The sequence below is a fragment of the Heterocephalus glaber genome, unplaced genomic scaffold (genome assembly GCF_053883595.1).
Source record: "Heterocephalus glaber isolate CG9 unplaced genomic scaffold, H.glaber_assembly_v1.0 deba00001444, whole genome shotgun sequence".
NCBI classification, from domain to species: domain Eukaryota; kingdom Metazoa; phylum Chordata; class Mammalia; order Rodentia; family Bathyergidae; genus Heterocephalus; species Heterocephalus glaber.
In genome coordinates, this window is record NW_028258297.1 from 19040013 (window position 1) to 19056950 (window position 16938).

The 16938-nt window shown below is 40.7% G+C and overlaps 1 protein-coding gene and 2 pseudogenes across 19 annotated transcripts in view; all 3 read right to left on the reverse strand.

The window, feature by feature from the left end:
- Positions 1-16938, reverse strand: part of Plekha5 (pleckstrin homology domain containing A5) — a 231805-nt gene that overhangs the window by 179361 nt on the left and 35506 nt on the right. The window contains exon 3 of one of the 19 annotated variants that reach the window (XM_087213495.1): positions 14083-14253. The exons of the other annotated variants lie outside the window; for them this stretch is intronic. Within the exon in view, the coding sequence (XP_087069621.1) occupies positions 14083-14087 (5 nt within the window). The 5' untranslated portion in view covers positions 14088-14253. The remainder of the gene's footprint in view (positions 1-14082; positions 14254-16938) is intronic. 19 annotated transcript variants of the gene reach the window in all.
- Positions 2655-3629, reverse strand: LOC106009458 (small nuclear ribonucleoprotein-associated protein N pseudogene; annotated as a pseudogene).
- On the reverse strand, positions 3789-6273 carry LOC147827494 (SNRPN upstream reading frame protein pseudogene; annotated as a pseudogene).

Sequence of the window (16938 nt, forward strand, 5' to 3'; positions counted from 1 at the left end):
AAGCTGATCTCTGGTTGGATTTCTGTGGAGAGTGTAGCAAAATGGAAAGGAATGTAAGGAAATCAAGACCTGTAGAGCTGAGGCTGAAGGACCGGGTAACAGACATTAGCTGAGGAGGTGGAAGAGTTCCAACAGGCCATGTTTCTACTATGAGGTTGGAGCTTAAGAAATAGCTGATTCTGTGGAACTAAAAGTCAGTCTAACACTGGCAAATTAATGCTTCCATCCACTACACATGGTTCGGTCCTCTCATTAAGCAAGTAGAGTCTCCTGGGAACTGTGGCCTGAAGGAAGAGAGGGACAGCTGTGCCTCTCAGTGGCAGCCCCTGGTCAAGGCCCCAGGTTTCAGTCAAGCCCACTGCTCATCTGGGAAGCAATCCTTTCAAGATGGTTCCAACAATCCTCCAATCTTAAGAAATAACTTCTTTTGATGAAGTCAACTTAGCTTTTGTCTCTGCGACCAAGGGAACCTTAACAAATACAAACTGACCCTGAGAAGCAAGATAGGTGGCTCCCTTGGACCCTTGAGTTAGTAATCTGGCACCCAAGTTTTGTTCTTTTGTTCACAAAACCTGAGCTTACTGCTGACTGAACAAAGGGCCGCCTGCAAGGAAGAAAGGTTTCCTCTCCTTTTACAGACCTTACAATTGCTGCACATACACAGACTACCTCAAAGTGTGTTACATAAACCAAGGGAAAACATTATGTTAATAAAATGTCTAGCCAGGCTCAAGGGCTTTGGTTATGGGGGGGAGGGGGGGTTGAGGGAGGGTCTCCCCTGAACTATGTAGCCCAGGTTGGCTTCAAACTCTTGGTGATCCTCCTGCCTCAGCCTCCTGAGTGCTGGGATTACAGGTGTAGTAACTGTAACAGTCATATATATTAAATAATTTTAAATGATATTCATAAAGGAAAAAATAATCCCCCAAGTTATCATGATCTCAATTTCCACTGAATCGACTGTTAGCTTCCACCAGCACACAGTCTGGCAAGTGTACTAGTCTCAATAGATGATAGCACAAAGAACACACAACATAGTGGCTAAATACAATCCCAAAACATATGCAGTGATTTTTTTTTTGTTGTTGCTTAGGGCGGCAAGGCTTTCTCTGCTTCAAATGACCCAGAGAGCTGATACTTTCTACCATGCTCCATTCTAATTATAAAAACACTTTAAAAATTCCTGATTTATGTAAAGTTCTCTCTCTGTCTTTTAAGCTAATGCTACTTGGACAACAAAATGACTATTTAGCAAAAAAACAAAGTTAAAAGTCTACATGTAAGATCATTTTCAGGTAGACTAGAAATGACAACAGAAAAAATAAAAACATATCCATCTAGAAGAAAATATAGCTACTTCTATAATCTAAGGGTAAATTCAAATATGACACCAAAAGCAGAAACTAAAAAAGGAAAAAGTGATAGATTGAGTACTTTGGAACAAAAATTTTTCTGGCAGTAAAGAAATATCAAAATATAAACAAGAAAGTTGTTGCAGCTAGTAGTCCCAGCATTCTTGGGAGACTGAGGCAGATCACAAATTGCAGCCCATAGCGACACAAAGCGAAACCTGTCTCAAAAAATATAAAGGGCTGGAGTTGCAGCTCAATATGAAAGCCCTGGGTTTAATCCCCGGTACCACAAACAAACCAACCAACCACCAAATAATAAGCCTAACTTACTTAAAATCACTTAACATAAGGACTATAGCTAATAAAAATGTACTTTTAAATAAGATTTTAGCTGCTGTAGTTACAACATAAGTAACTACGTGAGATAATATGCTTCACTATAGTAATAATTTTACTATATACACATATCCCAAACATCCCTTTATAAACCTCAAGTATACAAAAAACCTTCAAATTTATTTTTTAATTGGTTAAGAATTACTAATATAGCCGGAAAAAAAGGGCATTAGAGACGATCTGGGAGCAGTTCAGGAATATGTGCCAAAACCTTAAAAACTGGCACAGTTATCAATTCTACTTCTAATAATTTCTACCTTATCATGAAAGTGATTTTCTGAACAAGGATCTTCACTGTAGCACTGTTATTAATAGCAAAAAATTTTTAAAAATCCACCAACATGAGCACATTCAATTAATTTCATCCCATCTGTTCAATGAAATAATCTGCTTTTAAAAACTGTAATGAGCTTTATATTCATAGACATGAGAAGAAGACCTCAATGTACTAGGATGCATGAGAAAGAAAACTACAACGGATTGCAAGACAGCCAAAATAACTGCAAGGCAGACTTGCCTACCCAGGTCTGTTTCTCCCGGCTCACAAGCACACTCTACCTGCACCTCCACCCCCGATCCCGGAACTTGCCACCCTCTGCAACCGAATGTGCGAAGTGAGCCCTTGGAACTCCACGCTACAGACAAGAGACTGCACAGCGCAAGTTCCTGAAGAGCTGCAAGGAGAGGACACAGCTTTCCCCTCAATCACAGCCTGGAACCTCTGCCCTGGCCTGCTGTGTGAGTGCTGATTCGCGTCATCACAACGGGCCTATGTCCCAGAGAACAGCCTGCCCTCATACAGGAGGACACCAGCAGTTTGGCTTTTGAGTGAAACCTACATGAATACATCAAGAGCTCAGATGCATCAAAACTTATGTTTGTGATACTGAACCACACAGTTGCACATAGCTGTAGGATTTTTATTCTTGTTGTGGCACAATATTTTACTGCCTAAACATGTTACAATTAATTTACTTACTAGGGATGGACATTCTGATAGTTTCCTTTTTTTGTTATTATTTTTTTTTTTAGTTGCTATATGCATTTATTATTAGCTATTATTAATGCAGAAAGAGGGGACAAAAAGCTCACAAACAACCTATACAATTTCACAAGAAGCACTGTGGGGGGAAAAATAACTGGACAGATCAACAGTATCCTAGGGTCTTGGTGGATGCATTCCTGGGGGAGGTGGACCTCTAATTCCTGGTGGAGGAGGTCTCATTCCTGGAGGAGGCATGCCTATTGGTGTCCCTCGAGCAGGAGGAAGCCCAATTGGTGGGCCCATTGGTGGTCTCATACCAGGTGGGGGAGCCATAATGCCTGGAGGTGGGGTTGCTCTGCCTACAGGAGGGGGTGGAGTCCCCCTTCCTGGTGGGTACTGGGTTGGGGCTCCAGCAATGCTGGCAGTTGCAGCAACAGCAGCAGCTGCCACAGTACCCGTTCCCTGTGGAGTCATTACCTGCTGGGATGGACCCCCAACTCCTCGGACAGGGCCTGCTAATCCAGCAGGAGCCTGGGGAATTGGTACACCAGCTGTACACCTCTGCTAGCTGCCCTCCCAACCCCAGGACCTCCTGCAGCTCCAGCAAGTGGCACTCGAGCAATGCCAGTATCTTTAGGTGGTGGGCCTTCCACAGTCATGGATACCAAGTTCTCCCCACGCAGCAAGACCAAACCCAAAACCCGCTTTTCTTCATGTTCTGGCTGTTTTGTATTCTTTGGCTTGATCTTCCTGAACTCATCACAATCACAGAGGATCAAATTCATATGCTTGTCAAAAGCTTTAAAAGTGCCAATGAAGATCCGCCCATCTTGCAGGATGCACTGCATTCGGTAGTCAATGTGCTGCAGCATCTTGCTGCTTTTGCCCACAGTCATGATTCCTCTTCTGCCAAATCCAGTGTCAATGATAAAATTTCAGGTTCCTTAATACCTAGGGGACAGCTATAAAGGTATGATGTAGGTTATCCTAGAGACAATGCAAGGTGTTCACAAGTTTCACAGACAGCAGGTGGAGTCTTAATGTTCCAATACTCTTTAACCACCTCTCGGGGTCTCAACTAAGAACGCCTGTCTCAGCTCCGCTTGGAAATCCACCACAGGAGCTTGCTGTTGCTGAGAACTCCTTGGGTACAACTGACACTCTTGGTTGCTCAAGGAGGCCGTCCTTCCGCGTTTCACTTGGACTTCTACCTCTGGCACGTGCTGCTCTGTAGTTCTTCTCAGGTGTAAGCGATCCCTCTGTAATGATGAAAATCTTGCAATGAGACTCCTTTGATTCAAATTCTATGATGCGAGGCTGCACTGTTACCATGGGCAGGTTACTCAGCGTTCTCTTCAGCGTTTTGCTCCTCTCGGCAGAGGTGGACTGACACCAAGTAAGAGGCTGTCAGCCCTTTTTTTGTTATTATTAATACAGCTATCATGAACAATCTTGTTCATGTGTTATGGTGAACATACATAATTCTGTTAGATATTTCGGAGAAAAATTACTAAACACAGCTATCATGAATCATCTTGTACATATGTTATGGTGATATATATATATATATATATATATACACACACACACATAATTCTGTTGGAATTATTAGTCAATTTGCAGTCCTATTAGAGTTTTAGCAAGTTTTACATCTTCATCAACATTTATTAGTCTCTATTTTTTTATTGTAGTCATTCTGGTTGGGAAGCGCTGTATGCCTTTCATTGCTCCCATAACACTATTTTATTATCTAAAATTAAAAGAATTTAGTAAATTATAATGTACCCCTACAATGGAATATATGGTTTCAAAATTAAAAATGTGCTATTACTGATGGAAATAATGCCTAGGAGACCCGAAAAGGAAAGGACTGACTGCCGTGTGAATTAGATGCAGACATCTGCAGCCCGATGCTTCTGAAATAAAGCTGTGCCCCTGATGTCTGTGATCCACTCAGAGACATAGCATGGGCTCAGGCGTTGGGGCCTGGGCAGGAAGCCTGCTTCCATGGTTACTGTGCACTGTGGCCCTGGGGTCTCCCCAGCCTCTCTACCTGCCACTCAGAGCCTGTCACCACTTAAGGAAGGGTTAAAGGCCCGGATGCTAAAAGTAAACTGCCCAAATTCAAACCCTGCTCTGCAATTTCATAGACCTGTCAAGGGCTTCATCCTCATCTGAAAGTGGGGAAAAGTTCCAGCACCTTATTCGACATGTAAGAAAAAATGGGTGTGGACTGAGCCTGACATGTGAGTGCACCTTGCTACTATCACTCTTCTGCTGTCACAGCTACTGCCACACCACCACCGAGGCATTTCTTACCTAACAGAAGAGAAAAAGGAATGGCAGCCACTGACGTCACTGGGCTCTAAGATGACACCAGCACCTCATTCCCCGAGGTTATTCTCTAGGAGTGACAGCTGCCCACCCAAGACCAAGAAGCCAGACAGCTAACAGTCAGAGCCCTGGCACTGACTCCCCCACTGCCCTGAAGGTTCTTTGCGAGGCAAATGGAGGGCCAAGCTCCCAATCCACAAATCCCAAGTACAAACCACAAAGAGGGAGAAATCCCAGCAGTACTTTATGAATGAAAACCGATTAAAATGACATTTGTGACGGACTCCCTCCTAATTTTTCCACATCTATTAAGGTTTCCCTCTCATTTCTTCTCACAAGATAAGCTTTTCAAAACAGAAGTGCTATCATGGCCACCCTTCTACTCTTAGGAGAAACACTGCCTGCCTTTCTGCTCATCACAAGTCCATTCCTACTGCTCCTTCAGCCCGGCTTCTTAGTCTATGTGTTCCAAACACATAGCTTCCTTGGGTTCCTCAAACTGACCACACTGCTCCCTCACAAATCGTTCTGGCAAACTACTTCTGTACTTAGAGTGACGTGCCTTTCCTTCTTGGCCTAAGAAATGTTTGTTCCTCCTTTGGATCTCAATTTAGTAAACTCTCTGTAACTAGGTCTTAGGACACGATACCCCTGTCTTTCAGTTAGCTTCTCATAGTTTTAATTTCCATTTCTTTGTGTGACAACTGCCTCCCCTACTAAAATAAAGATCTCATGAGGATAGTGACCATGACTGTGTTTTCACAAGAGTCACACCAGTCAAGAACACACCACCTAGTGCAAATGAGAGGTTGAACTACCATCTTTTGTTTGTTTGAATGAGTGACACGAATGGAATGGAACTAATGAGATGAAAAACTGTGGAGTAACACAGGTCAAACCAATGGGGAACAGACAGGATTTCAAAACCTGAAAGCTATCAGCACAGTTAAGAATCACACAAAAATTATCTTAGCATCAAGATTGAATCAGCACACAGCTGTATTTCCAAAGGAGGGGGAAAAGCCCCAGAAACCCCGCAGTCTTATGCAAGTTTGATGCACTATTGCATCTGATTCCACTTTTATCTATCTTCTGAGTAGGTGCATTCAGTTCACCTGCTTTGAAAGACATTCATTTTAACTTTCTGGATCTACTCTTCTTGGCTCCCAGAAGCTGCTCCAAGGTTACCTTAGAGATTTCTTTCATGATTGATCTATATAGAAAGTAGGGATTGCAAAAAGGGAAACCATCGCAAACAGATACAACAATTAGGTAAGCGATGAGGTGGGGAAGGTAGGGACGGGTGTGTGAATACATCAGTTTGTTAATGAAGTGTTAAGTCTACAGGGAGTAGTTATTATGTGTCTGAATGAATATATGTTTAGCAACTTTTCCTTCCTTTGGTTTCGGTAGAAAGACATTAATAAAAATTTTTAAACCAATGGCTTATTTGATAAATTTGGTAAGTGGATTTAAAATATAAGGTAGACAACACTAGACAGGAGTCACAAAGAGTAATAAGTCAAAGGTCAAATGATCCACATACATTAGGGGGAAAAGTTTATGCTACCATAGTCACTCCCGCTTTCAGGAGAAAAGGTTTTTGCAAAAGGTCAGTTTATCATTATCTACATTATTGCAGGTACATATATGGAAAGCTGACACTTAATTAGTAAACTGGAGAGACTGGAGAAATCATGATTTCAGCTGCCTGCCTCTGATCTTGCACAGGTGCTAAGGAAGAAAGTTCCCAAGTCACAGCCAGGATCAGGTAAGGTTTTATATAAACAACAGATTTGGGATGTGGCAGACCATGGAGGAGTGACCATCGATAATGTGTGAAAGCTGAGTAGGAACATGGATCCCACTCAGGAAAAGACAGCCACAGACAAACATCTGACACTCGAGTGAAAAAAAGAGAACGTTAGGGAAAACGGGCTAACCCTGTCAGTGCCATTCCGGTATATAACACCAGAATCCAGGCATATGGAGCCTCGATGAGTCCCTTACTGCAACGTCCCCACAAGGTCAACACTACACAGAATAAGACACATATGTTAAATTTAGCTTAAACTTTCTTCAACCATGCTCTAATTTGGAACTTATTTTTTCTTTTATATTTTAGCATACTGTTACTATTTTAAAAGCTCCCTTACACAATTTATTGAAAAAAGAACAGGGAGACAGCATAATGTAGCTGAAGAACAAAAACCTTGGAGCCAGATCCCAACTTTACTACCACTTACTACCTGTATGACTTTGGGCAGTTACCGCCTTCTTTTTGCCTCTATTTTCTTATGTAACATGTTAAAAAATAGTTTATTAACTACCTCAAAGTTACAAGGAATAAGTGCATTAATAATTACAAAAGTGTAAAGACCTGGATATGTTTTTAAAAGAAATATTATTTAAATCTTGTTGGGTCCATTTGTTTAATTATGTTTCAAGTAGATTTCTGAAATTTAATCATGTCATAAAACACATGAAAACTTAAGTATACCCTTTAAAAGACCTAATTGCTCATACCTTCCCCAAAAGTGCCATTAAAATAAAAGTTCAGGGAGGGAAGGGTGGAGGAGAGCAATGGGGTGGGTGGATATGATCAAAGTATGTACATGCATGTATGAAAATGCCATGATGATCTGGGTGTGGTGGGACACACCTGGAATCCAAGCACTTGGGAATTTGAGGCAAGAGGATTGCAAGTTCGAGGCCAGCCTTGGCTAGAAAGCCAATTCAGGGATGGCCTGGACTACACAGACAGACCCCCCTGTATTAAAAAGGAAAACAGAAAAAAAGAAAATGCCACAATAAAACCAATTCTTCTGTATAATTAATATGCACTAATAAGAAAAAAAGAGAAAGAGAAAGTGTTAGGCCAGAGACAGTGGTGCATGCCTGTATTCCCAGGTTCTAGAACGGATGAAGTAGGAGGATCTCAAGTTTGAGATCAGCATAGACCAGCAACTTTGAGAGGTCTTGTCTCAAAACAAAACAAAAAGGGGGGAGTGTTTCTAGGCACATAGGTCAAAAAGTGTCCATCTTTTACTACTTTGATTCAACTTAAGTAGATCAAAAAATTAGGGGCCAGGGATTTAGCTCAGTGGTTCCAGCGCCTGCCTTGCAAGCACAAGGTCCCGAGTTCAATCCCCAGTACCAAAACAAAAAAATTAAAAGTAGCTGTAATTTACTGAGTACTTACTATGCACTATGAACTCTACGTTACCCTTGTAACAATCCTGAGTTAGATATTATTATTCTCATTTTACACAGTGGTAAGGAAGCTGAGGTTCAGAAATGTTAAGCAAGTTCTCCAAAGATAGTTACTAAGGTTAAAGCTAGAATTCTAACTCAGGTCTTCCCGATTCCAAAGTCTGTCTTCTTAACCACGAAATATCATATTTACCAAAACAGCTTTGCTATCTACTGAGTACAGTGATCTTTTAAAAATTATTTTTGTTTATTCTGAGATGGTCTCATTAAGTCACCACTACTTAGCATGAACACAGGTAAAAACAAAAAAAGTTAGATCATATAAAAATAGACTTTTAGATAGTAAACAGAATTAGAGTACTAGGAAATACACAGTAATTCCACACATCAGGAGTACTTCCCAAATCAAACCAACTAATTGAAAAATCTTAGTATTAACCAACAAGTATCACAAAGCTGACACGTTTGAGTACCATAATTTCAGAGTATTATTTATCTTAATCTAGACTTGGATAGGCTGGGTCCATGAATTAGTTTCGTCGAAATATCTAAATAAGAGGAATCCCCTCATCTAGATTAACTATTAATTTGTTATCAATATATAGCAAAAGGTGGAATTGAAATGTGTAACGTCTGAATACTTTTATTCTTAAATAGGCCATTCATGAAAGTAAAATGTGAATGTAATTATAATGAGAACAGTAAATGCAATATACTCTAGGCCTCTTTAAAGTAAGGGACAGAAGAGGAACAATGCAAATGACAACAAGCTCCAAATGCATCATAACCTCTGGAATTCTGGTGAGCAACGAGGCAGCCACGGTCAGGTTTACACCAGCTTACCCTGGCTTGCTACTTGTTGAAATGAAGCATCCTAACGCATGCCATGTCCCCTTGGAGGTAGGGGCCTTTTGCTCAATGTTGTGTTTTCTAAGGTTCCAAGGCAGTGCCTTCAAGATTTAGTCTTCAATAAATCTTTGCTGCTGAAGTGAAGAGCTATTCAAACTTATACACGTCTTAAAAACTGAAACCAAATTTAAATTATGGTACTTGGAACAATACTAGTTGATTTTTCCTTCTGTAAAGCCCATTTATAAGCGTTCTCTATGTAACTATGACATTTTACAGGATAAAAGATATTACACACTACTAACTATGGAAGTTCCTCAAAATGGATCCTACAGGAATCTGCCCAGTCTTGGTTACAGCACAGGCTGAACAGGTATTACAGGTTTCTAGTTTAATTCTTCTCTATGTTTCAGACCTCATCACTGGGTAGCAAAGATTTCATCACAGCCAATTTAAAACTGATTAAGGATGTAAGTGGATTAAACAAAGGCTCCCAAAACCTGAACAAATGGTGTCTAGGATGCTAATATAAAAGGTTTCTATCCAGACATGATTCTTCTGATCTAAGATTAACTACATAAATAGAGTACACACATGTAAGCCTGGCCTAAATAGAACTGTGTGCAGAAATGAGAAAAACAGAATGTTTTCCTCACAAAGCCATTTACAGAATATTAGATAAGAAAACCAAACATCTCATGGTACTTCTTAGGAGACTCACAACATATCCATTTTCTCCAACCCATTAAGACAAGAAATCTGCAGCAACTCCCAAACTGTACCAGTAAATGCGCCTGCATGATCTAAGTGGGTGTGTCCCAGGCTGCACCTGAGTGAAGGACAAGCAGGGAATGTTTCTGCTGTCTATCCCATTTTGTTCTGTTTGGGTAGGAGGAGTAGAGTTTAATTGAGTTGCAGCTTCTGAGGAGAAAAACGGGGGGGTGGGGCAGAGAAAGAGAGAGACACAGAGACAGAGACAAGACAGACACACACGACGTGTGTACTCTGGGATCAATTTACGGTGACACCTGCAAGGAGAAATAGAAAACATGGATCAAAGCTGGGGAATGAAGACAACTGGAGATTAAAATATGGGAGGTACATTGCAATGCTAGTGTTATTGATCTTCTCTTCTGGGTGTTCAACAACTAAAGTTTAGAGACCAGAACTAGAAAGGTAACTGGACTAAGAAGACAGCCAACAATTTGGCCCTGGGTCTTCAAGGTCTACAAACAACCCAGGACATGAAAGAACCTTTGCTACAAGATCCTACAACTTTGGTAAGTCACCCAACCTCCTGAGCAGGGAGATTGTTGGACATCAAAAAGATAAGAATCAATAGTGTGCCAAAGGAGTGTCACTTGTAGGGAAAAATCTCCCATGCTTTCACAGAGAGCAACATGGTCAAGCAAAGCCGTGACACATCCCGATTGCTGACACTGACAGGAGCTGAGAAGCTCTATACAGGGTTCAAAGTAACACCTGTGGACACTTAATTGGCCTTGATAGACAGCAAGAGGTTAATTTTAATTAATATAGGTCTTACCTTAACTTGGTCCTAAACACCCAGTAGAAAAGTATAATCCAAAGATATATGAAGTCAAGACCATAGTAGTAAAGCTGGATATAAGAAGGGGCTCCAATTGCTGACCCCTACTGGCAGTTGCCAACTACACTGGTGACTCATCCGTTATGGGTCATTAGAAAAAACAATGGTAGGGGCCGGAGATTTACCTCAGTGGTTGCGCTGCCTGCCTCACAAGCAGAAGGACCTGAGTTCGATCCCCAGTACCAAAAAAAAGACTGGTAAAATTTATAGACCTCAACATGAGTTTTTAAATTTTTAGCTAAAATTGTAATTTAAAAATTATTAAATTTTCAATCTTTTTACATTAAAATTAAAAGAAAAATTATGACAAAATATCAGACTTATAGATAACCTCCATTAATAAAAGAGTCTAAGAGCCAGCAAGTTACAATCACTGTTTTAGTCCTTTAAAAACAGTTTCTAAACATGGCTCTTTCCCCAACCTGGTTTTTTATTTCAGTACTTATATTTTGATTATAATGCTCTCATTTTTCAAAAATTTTGCTTATTCTTGCCTATAAGCTGCCAAATTCCAAGTGATAATATCGATAAAATCAACAACAAATGCGCTAGTTTTTTTTTTTTTAACCAAAATCCACCAGGTCAACTTTATAAAGAGTTTATAATTGTCAAATTACAACATGATTTTTATTTAAGGGCTATTAAATTAGCTCTCTGAAGAGAATCTCTAACTGCGGTCTTCCCTACATGGAGACCTTTCTCAGGCTGAAGCAGTTGGATTGAAACTGCACCCTTTCTCCCCTAACTGCAGTTGGAGATGCTCTTTATAAAGGAAATTATTATAGACAGCTAAGTCAGTTAGACATATTGTAAGTCCTTGTGACACAAGTCCATTGACTAACTCATGGGGATGAGCCATTGTTGGATGTACTCACCTTTCCCTAAAAACACAATTACAAAAACAAAAAGGGGGGTACAGCTACCTCCACAAGCTCAATTAGATCTTGTTACTTTAAAAGTTTTTAGATCCACTTGTGGAAGGTAAATATACCCCACTGAAACTCCACTGATACAAAGATCTACAGACATGCATGCCCTAGACACTTGTGTTGTCAAATTATGTCCTAACTAAAAGGTAAATGGCTCAATACAATTAATAACATAGGGGCCAGGCTTTGCTTTTTTTCAACAGAAAATAAAAAAATGCTGTTGGCATCATCCCAGAATATACCACGATGGACCAAGATGGATTCGCTGCAAGCAGCATGATGTGACACCCTGCCGAAAGCAATGCAAACAAAGGCTGCATCTGAGCAAACCCCCTCACCTGTGAGAGCCCTGGGACCTGCAAAGATCACCAAACCTGATGCAGCTTCTGTTTTCAAATAAAGAAGCGGGAGATACAGAGGACTGTAATATTATGCCCAAAGCAGGCTGTGAAGAGTTAACCCCATAATTGCCTTATTTATAGAAGTGAGTCCGGCCGAAGCCTATGTGCCAATGTCAGAGTAACTTGCACCCAAATTCCATTCCCACAACTAAAACCTTCAGACTAGAAGGACAATGTTCCAATTACAATCATATATTTTGTCTGGTCTATTCCTAATTCGAGAATGCTTTGTCTTGTCCTTTATGAGCCTTGTTTACATTAATTTCCATAGTAACCACAAGTCACCTTTACCCCAATTGATTGCCAATAAAAGTCAGTGCCTGGGACTGGCCAGGGCCTTTGTCGGTTGCACCAGCATTGGTTGTCCTGGCACCCCACTTTCTCTCCTGAAAAAAAAAATATGGGAGGTGTCAACCATAGCTATGGACATAAGTGAGAAAACAAGATGACTCAGGGAGAAGGGATCTGTAATTATGAAGATTAAACACATTTGACCAAGAGTGGTGGCACAGGTCTGTAATCCTAGCAATCAGGAGGATCATGAGTTCAAAGCCAGCCTGGGCTATACAGTGAGACTCCGTCTCAAAAAAAAAAAAAACAATCAAACAAGCTGGGCATGGTGGCACATCCCTGTAATCCCAGCACTTGGGAGGCTGAGGCAGGAGGATTGTCATGAGTTTGAGGTCAGCCTGGGCTACATAGTGAGTTCAAGGCCAGTCTGAACTACATAGTGAGACCCTATCTCAAAAAAACCAAACAAACAAAAATCAAACAAGCAGAAATGGAGCACAATGGAAGGGTACAGCATTAGAGACCACCAGCATTTAAGATCTCACAGTATGATGAGAAGCAGAGCCCAGTGAGAACAGTGCTAACCAGGGAAATAAGGGTGTTTCCTTTTTGGAGTGGTGGTGGGATCAATTACAGAGTAAGAATTTTTCTTGAAAGAGAACAACAGGGTCTCACTTTCAAACAGAAGCAGTGATAGCAAAGATAGGAAAAAAGTGTTAAGAGTTGGGTGGCAGAAGGAAAAATTCTGTCAGGGAAGCAAGAGAAAGCAAGTTCTCATCAGGCAGCCCCCCTTTACTCTACTGAGTGAGGAGGGTAGAGGCCACCTGGATACTTCCACAGAGAGATCAGGAACCATGGAAAGAGCCAGGGCTACGATAGCACATGCCTATAGTCCCAGAACCTGGGGAGGCTGAGGCAGGAGGATCAGAAATTTGACTCCTTGCTGGGAAACTTAGCAAGGGCCTGTCTCAAAATAAAAATAAAAAATAAATTTTAAAAAGGGTTGGAGATGCAGCTCAGCGATACAGCACTTGCCTAGCCAGGCACGAGGCACTGGGTCCAATCCCCAGTACTGCAGGAAAAAAAAAAGGCTATTTAGTACAACTGAGGGCCCACATGAGACTTGGAACTGGGAATGTATAATGGCTCCAAGTGACGAAGTGATTTTATTTTTCTCAAGGAGAGCAGAAAAGTGGAGATGGGTAGGAGGCCCACACTGAAAACTCAGAATAAAAAGCACGAACAGGACATCCCTCATTTACCAGAGGACACTGCAACCAACCAGCCTGGTACAGAGAGGTGACATCTGAAGGAATATGAAACCTCCACCTCAGATAGAATGGACTCAAGGCCTCTGTACTACAGCAGAAAGAACATATAAAAATTTTGGTTACAGGTTAATTAGCCACGATGTCGAACAGATTTCTTATCTGCTTGGGAAAAGAGGTGTTATAATACCTAGCTTTGTCAAATTATTCTGAATATTAAAAGAACAAGATACATGGAAAAAGACCCAGCATTGTGTCCGACAGGCAGTAAGATTAGTTTTGTTTCTCTGCATAAATTGAGGACACTAGACCAGACTAGATTCCTATCCTATCATAAAATTCTGTCTTAGATTTAGTTGTGGTGTCCACACCCGTACTCTTTGAATTTTGTGAGTTACTTTACACTGCCACCATCGACACTAATCATTATATCACCTCTATTTTCCTCTCATTACCTCATTAGTCCTGACAACAAGCTCTGTGCTGGTGAGGATAGTTAACTGCCAGAGTGAGGGAACCGAGAGGCTGAGATATTAAATGACTTGTTCCAGATCAATTTAATCTTCATTAAGTTATCTCTTCTCAGTGAAGTTGCTGAAGTTCATTAGAAAGAAGATGACTTGTCCCTGCAACAGAATACAGGTGCTAACTTCTCATTTGTCAATCATTTCACATGACTTTTTAAGGTAAATGCTACCCATGAATAAGAGATATCTAAAATTACATAATATAAAAGTACTTAGATTAGGGCTGAGCATAAAAAGCAGCCAACAAATGTTTGATACGAAAAGCAGCTTCTGACCGAACCCTAAGTTTTCTTAATAATTTAACAGGTATGACAGTCTTTGCCTATATTCTATGCTTACATGTATAATTTATTTCATTTGGGAAGGAGTATCATATTTTTAGATGAAGGAATCCCATAACTTACATAAAAATAATAGCCTATGGCATCAGGAGAATTGAGTTGAGGGGTGGAATTCAAAAACTCCACTAAGTTGTGTGGGAAAGAAATTAGCCCTCATCTTAGCTAATCTCTAGCTGAAACCTAGCACTTTCTTCTGGTCTAAATATGGGCAAGAAGCCACCATTGTATCAGCAGCAAATTTTTATCACCAAAAGAATTCAAATATTTCATGTTATATTACAGTTGCTGAGATATCTTGAAATACAGTAGTCCCTGCTTATTTTCAGTTTTGCTTCCAGTTACCTATGGTTAACCTCAGCCTGAAAATAATACATGAAAATCTCTAGAAATAAGTAATTCATGAATTTTAAATTGTGTGCTGTTCTGACGGTGTGACAAAACCTCATGTCACCGTGTCCTTCCTGCCCTCGAGTCTCGTCCCTCTGTCTTGTGTGTCCAGGATACACTGGTCACTAGCTAGTATTCTGGTTAACAGATCTGCAGTCATGGCATCACGGTGCTTGTGTTTAAAAAACCTTTATTTTACTTACTAACAGCCCCAAAGTGCAAAAGTAGTGGTGCTGGCAACATGGATATGCCAGAGACTGGAAAGTGCTTCCTTTAATTAAAAAGGTGAAAGTTCTTGATGTAATAAGGGAAGAAAAAAATATTGTATGCTGATGTTGCAAGTATTTCTAAGAAGATACTTAGACTACATTTATGTAACTTTTAGTATATTGTTATAATTGTTCTATTTTATTACTACTTGCTAATCTCTTAAAGAGTGCCCAATATTTAAATTAAACTTCATCACAGGCACATTTGTACCTCGGGCAGCACTGCCTGCAGTTTCAGAGTGTGTCCCCCTGGGTGAAGGGGACTGCTGTATCATTTACGCTCATCACCACTTTGAAATGACAATTGTTAGATATGTGTCTAGCTTTTAATGTCCAAATAAAGCACTATAACAAATTTGTTTAAATTTGTTCAGGTCTGTATTTCAATAGAATCCGTCTCTGCAGTTGCATGCATGTGAACATGCATGTGCATACATAAAGGATTAAGAACTTCCATTTCAGAGGTTGGCTATGACCCTGTAGAGTTTCCCCCCTTGGTACTGTCCCTCAAGAGATTTTCTCCTCCTCCTTTTGTCTGCCTCAGTTTGCTGTACCTAGACCCTTTCTTACACTGCCTGGCTTCAAATGCAAGAAACCCAAAAGACAAAGACAGTGAAGAGTAAAACCTATGTCCAATTTTAACTCTTCTCTTTTCTTCCCTCAAGAACAGGCACCCTTATTATTACAGTAAGTTCTCAGCTTATGAACATTCGAGCTGCGAACTTTCACAGATAGGAACGGACCTCGCATTATGAACACTGGTAGGCACAAACAAATACTGGAAGTAGCTCACGTGTCTGCAGACATTGTCACAGTTGTGCTGCTGTGTGTACAGTGCGACAGTGTACAGTAGGACTGTGCTCAATCAGAGCCCAGGATGTCTGGAAGCGAGAGGAAAAGCAGTGGTAATGTGGAAGGGACTGCTAAGAAGCGAAAAGCAATAACCATGGAAATGAAAGTGAAAATAATTGAGAGACTGGACCTAGGGGAAAAGAAGGTAGATGTCACTTGTTCTTAGAACATAAAGTGTTCAACCACTGGCATAATTCTAAAGAACAAGGACAAGATTCATGTGAAGTCTGTGTGTTTGGATTTCTTATGCTTTACATTGTATATGTGTCAAAGGTGTATAAGACTCACTTTGTAGGACTTGCGAATGCATCCGACTTACAAACGGTCTTCTGGAACGGAACTTGGTCGTAAGTCAGGGATTTACTGTACTTATGTCTACAAACTTCTTCCTCCACATTATTCAATGTCTTTTGTTGCTCCTAAGCTCTCTTACCACTATCAGTGCTAAAATGTTTATGACGGTCAGAGTGTTGCTGTGAAATACAAACAATGGCTTTTTAATATCCAAAGAATGATAATCCGCATGGCTGTACAACTAATATAACACAGTCTGCCCAAAGCAGAACAGAAAGGCCAGGGCAGAGAGGTGGGGAATGGAGACGATGGCTTAGGGCAGGGAGGTGGAATGCAGAAAGAGCCTGTTTATTTCCACCTTCCTCATAATTAGAAGGAAAAAAGGAATGAATAAGAGAAAGTAAGTACACACACAGACAAACACACACACACACACACAGAAATGTGAGCTATGAAGTTATTTTGAGAAGGCAAAAGAAAGGAGGGAGACTGTACCCCTGTGAGAAATGGGCTGATAAGAGATGCTCTGGAGGAAACAGAAAAGGCGTGCTGGCCAAGTAACTGGTTCAAGACTTGAAGTGTTCCAACAGGAAGCCCAGGTGTATTAGTATTTATATAACTTTCCCCTGCCCACTTCCACA